This window comes from Drosophila ananassae, assembly GCF_017639315.1.
Source record: "Drosophila ananassae strain 14024-0371.13 chromosome Y unlocalized genomic scaffold, ASM1763931v2 tig00000188, whole genome shotgun sequence".
NCBI classification, from domain to species: Eukaryota; Metazoa; Arthropoda; class Insecta; order Diptera; family Drosophilidae; genus Drosophila; species Drosophila ananassae.
Window position 1 is genome coordinate 90,475 of NW_025319097.1, and position 4,310 is coordinate 94,784.

The 4,310-nt window shown below is 41.4% G+C and overlaps 1 protein-coding gene across 1 annotated transcript; it reads right to left on the reverse strand.

The window, feature by feature from the left end:
- Positions 1-2,320: 2,320 nt before the first annotated feature.
- Positions 2,321-3,945, reverse strand: LOC116656510. The gene is made up of 2 exons (XM_044718133.1): positions 3,661-3,945; positions 2,321-3,583 (listed from the first exon to the last, which is right to left on the reverse strand). Exon 2 carries the CDS (start codon positions 3,517-3,519, stop codon positions 2,404-2,406), a length of 1,116 nt encoding a protein of 371 aa, XP_044574068.1. The 5' UTR covers positions 3,520-3,583; positions 3,661-3,945; the 3' UTR covers positions 2,321-2,403.
- Between the last annotated feature and the right edge of the window lie 365 nt (positions 3,946-4,310).

Genomic DNA, 4,310 nt, shown 5'->3' on the forward strand with positions numbered 1-4,310 from the left:
ACAGCTTTGAGGTTAGTTAACCTAACGAAAGGCACATTAGAGAATTTGGCAGTAGAAGTAATTAAATCCAAAATAATTGGATCAACTTCATACAGAGTCCAAAATGAAAGAACTATAGAAGCAATAATCAGAAAGCTACAAGACACTATAGTCGGAGAAACCTCTGACATAATTAAAGCCAAAATGGCGAAAACAACCCAGAAAGGCAAAACCGCGGAAAAATTCACGACGGAAATAGACAACTTAAGAAAACTCCTAACACGCTGACAAATTCAGTACCAAGGAGGCCAACACCACAATGGTTAAAAACTGTAGGCATGGCCGTCTCAAAACAATATTGGAAGCAGGCACTTTCGTAACTATGAATGAAGCCGTCACAAAATACATACAATGCATTACTGAAATACAAAAGTTAATGCCAATTCAATATTATACACCCAACGAGGAAATAATTATCGCGGTAATAATTTCAGAAACAATTATAGCGGTAGTGGTAATTATAATAATACCAGATATTACCAAAATAACGGTTATAATCAAAACACTAGCTACTACAGAAATAACGGTAACCAAAATAACAGTTATTACACAAACAACAACCGCGGCGGAAATAACCGTGGTGGAAACAACCGCGGCGGAAATAGCCGTAGGGGAAACAACAATAATAACGGTAATAATAATAATAACCAAAATAACAATATTAGGATAGCCCAAACGAATTCGGAAAACTCGCAAACACCTTTAGATACACGTCAGTAAAATACAACAAAATTCACACTATAAATCTCAGTCAAAGTACATTCGTTAGTTTCATAAACGCAGCAACAGGAAAAGAATTAGTTTTTCTACTACTAGAATACAGCTGCAGAAATTTCCGCATTAAAGGAAAATTCTGATAATTTTCAAAACATTCAAGATAATCATATCATAAACATACAGGGTATAAACCAAGATCAAAAGGCATAACTTCTATTGAAATTCAGACTTCGAAGTACATCATCCCACACGATTTCCATATAGTGCAATTCCATATAGTGCAATAGATTTTATCAAAAGGTACAATTGTCAATTAGACTTCAAGCCTTCTGAAGACTGGCTTGTAATTAGACCAAATAATCTCAAATGTCCAATTTATGTTCCGATAACATACAGTTCTGGCAACAACTCCCTAATTCTGCCAGCAAGATCCCAAGTCATCCGAAAAATTAAGATAAATTCCGAAGAAAAAAGTGTATTGATTCCGAATCAAGAGATTCATAAAGGTATCTATATAGCAAATACCATAGCAACAGTCCAGAATGCATATGTAAAACTACTAAATACCACAAATATAGATCAGGTAGTTAATATTAAAAATATTCATCATGAACCACTTTCAAACTACGATGTAGTAAAAACAGACCCCAAAAACCGTAAAAAAACTGTATTATCCCAACTTACAAAAAACTTCCCACCTCAATTCAATGATCAACTTACAAAATTATGCACCCAGTATAGTGATGTATTCGGACTAGAAACCGAAGCGATCACTACAAATAATTTCTACGAACAAAAACTGAGATTAAGTGATGATGAACCCGTATATACAAAAAATTACAGAAACCCTCATAGTTAACAAGACTAAATTCAAAAACAAGTCCAAAAACTCATTAATGATAAAATAGTAGAACCCTCTGTATCACCTTATAATAGCCCACTTTTGCTAGTACCAAAAAAGTCACTCCCAAATTAGCGATTAGTAATAGATTATCGTCAAATTAATAAAAAACTCTTATCTCATAAATTTCCACTCCCTAGAATCGATGACATTTTAGATCAACTAGGTAGAGCAAAGTATTTCTCATGTCTCGACTTAATGTCCGGTTTTCACCAAATTTAACTCGAAAAAAATTCACGAGATATAACATCCTTTTCAACGAATAATGTTTCAAATCGTTTCACGCGATTACCATTCAGTTTAAAAATAGCGCCAAACTCCTTTCAGAGAATGATGACTATAGCTTTCTCTGGATTGGAACCTTTGCAAGTAGTGTATCCACAGATACACTTAATGTATCTGCAAATACCCTAGATAACGAATCCCCCATAAAACCAGTATACCCTGCCATACCTATCAAATCGTATATAACCCTTTCGACCCCAACTTTTTCCCTGTCGAAAAAAAAAATTTTTTTTTGTTGTATTCTGTTTGTATTGGGCCAAGCAGTATTTGAGTAAAGTTTGAACTCCCCACCCCCACTAGTTTGGGCGCTACCGGATGTTGCTTGTGGGCAACGTTGGGCCATAGTGTATATTAAAGAACACATTTTTATTTGATGGTTATTTTTGTTTATTTTCAATTTTTAAGTATGGTGAGACATACAACAGTTTTTATTGTTGTTACAGCATAGGTGTACTTTACATTTAATACATTTTGACATTGGGGTTCCTGTTATAGCTGTCGTAGAAGTCCGGCGGTACGACCTCCTCGTCGTCCACCTCCTCGATGTTCTGCCGGATCTGGGACGCCTTCGGAAGGATCTCGTCCGACGGCGGCGCCACTGACCCTCCGCTAGTCTCCAGAGTGGAGCAGAGGCTGTACTCCGTGGCCAGGAACTGGGACTGGGTCTGAGAGAGGCTGCTGAGGGGATCGCTGCCGGGCAGGACCAGGGCCAGGCCGCCCTCACCGCTGCCGTCCCTGGCCACGCCCCCTTTGCCGCCCCCCTTGGGCGACCGCTGGGCATATAGCTTCTCGATGTCCGGCAGCTGCCGCCCACGACCCCCCTTCTCCCGTTCCCGTTCCCGCTCCCTCTCCCGATCCCGCTGCAACATCTCCTGGATGTCCATGCTCCGTTCCCGCTCCAGCTGGTCCATGATCTCCAGGTCCCGTTCCAAAGTGCTGGAAGAGAATGTGCTGCTGCTGCACTCGCTGAACGAGACGTCCTTGTGGCGCAGGAGGTCGACGCCGCCCGGAGGCCACCGCTGCGGCGGCACCATCATGCTGCTCACCACGAAGCTCTCCTCCCCGTCCCCGTAGTTGCTGGTGCTGCTGTCGTCCGGGATGGCGATGCTGGTTCCGTTTCCGCTCCCATTCCCGATGCAGTAGGTGGAGGCCGTGACGTTCGAGAGGCACTCGGCGGTCAGTTTCAGGGAGCTGCGATGCCCCGGACTTGACCCCTGACCACCCGGACCCTGGACCTGGCGGCAACGGTTGCTGCTGGCGCTGCCGCTGGCACCGCCGCCCAGTTTGCGGTGCGGGTGGGCGTGGCCAGTGCCCCCGTCGGATATGATGTTGATATTGACGTCGTGCTTCTTGCCGCGCACGTCCTTGCCGAGATTGTTGACGACTCCGTTATCCCCCGGCCCCCTCCCACCTTGCCTCTCCCTATCCCTATCCCTATCCCTGTCTCTATCTCTGTCCCTGTCTTCAGAGATGTCTTCCATTTCATCACCACTTTCTTCGTCACTGGAGACATCCCAATCGAAGTTGACAATTCTCTCAATATCATCATTTGATAAACCTTTTTCTTTTGGTCTCATATTTTGGTGGTGCAATGGCCCAAGGTTGCTCACAAGCAACTTTAATACTTTGAAAATTCCTCAGCTGTTTTTTAATAGAAATCAATTAGATTGAACTACAACATGCATTAAAGAATTCATTTATTAACAAATTTCACTCACATTCTTCCACTTTTAATGCATAATTTAAAAGTAAATCACTTTTTTTTGAATATACCTCACAATACAACAAACACTTTTTACGCGAGGCACGTCCAGCACATTCCAAATAATTTCGTCAAATGATGCGCAAACTAGAATTTTTTTTGCTTACATTATAAGTATACACATCAAAGCACCGTTATCTCGAAGAATAAGCAGACAAAAACAAAAGCACCGACTACCGATAGCCGTTAAACTTTTGAAATTGCTCACAGGCAACTTCGGGGTCGAATGGGATAAACAACATTCCAGAGCCTACTGTGGGAATAATTCAAATAGACAAACCCTTTCCCATAGCATTATCATTGGCATCCAGACATAAACATAGACATAAACCATTCACACGCCTTTATCGACGACAGTAGACGTAAACATCAAACCCCTTTTGCTCCAAATTCATAAACAAGTGCCCATCCCATCCATGTCAGCATAAAGCTCTGACCAATCAAAACTATTCAACCAAAGTCCATCTATGCTGCCAGCGTCGCTGTCACCGATAAAAGCTATAGTTATAAGAAAATTGAATTTGTAAAATCAGTTTATAATCAACGATCAATCCAATAGGATATCTTTATAACTCATTCTTGAATTTAATAATAAAACTTATAAAA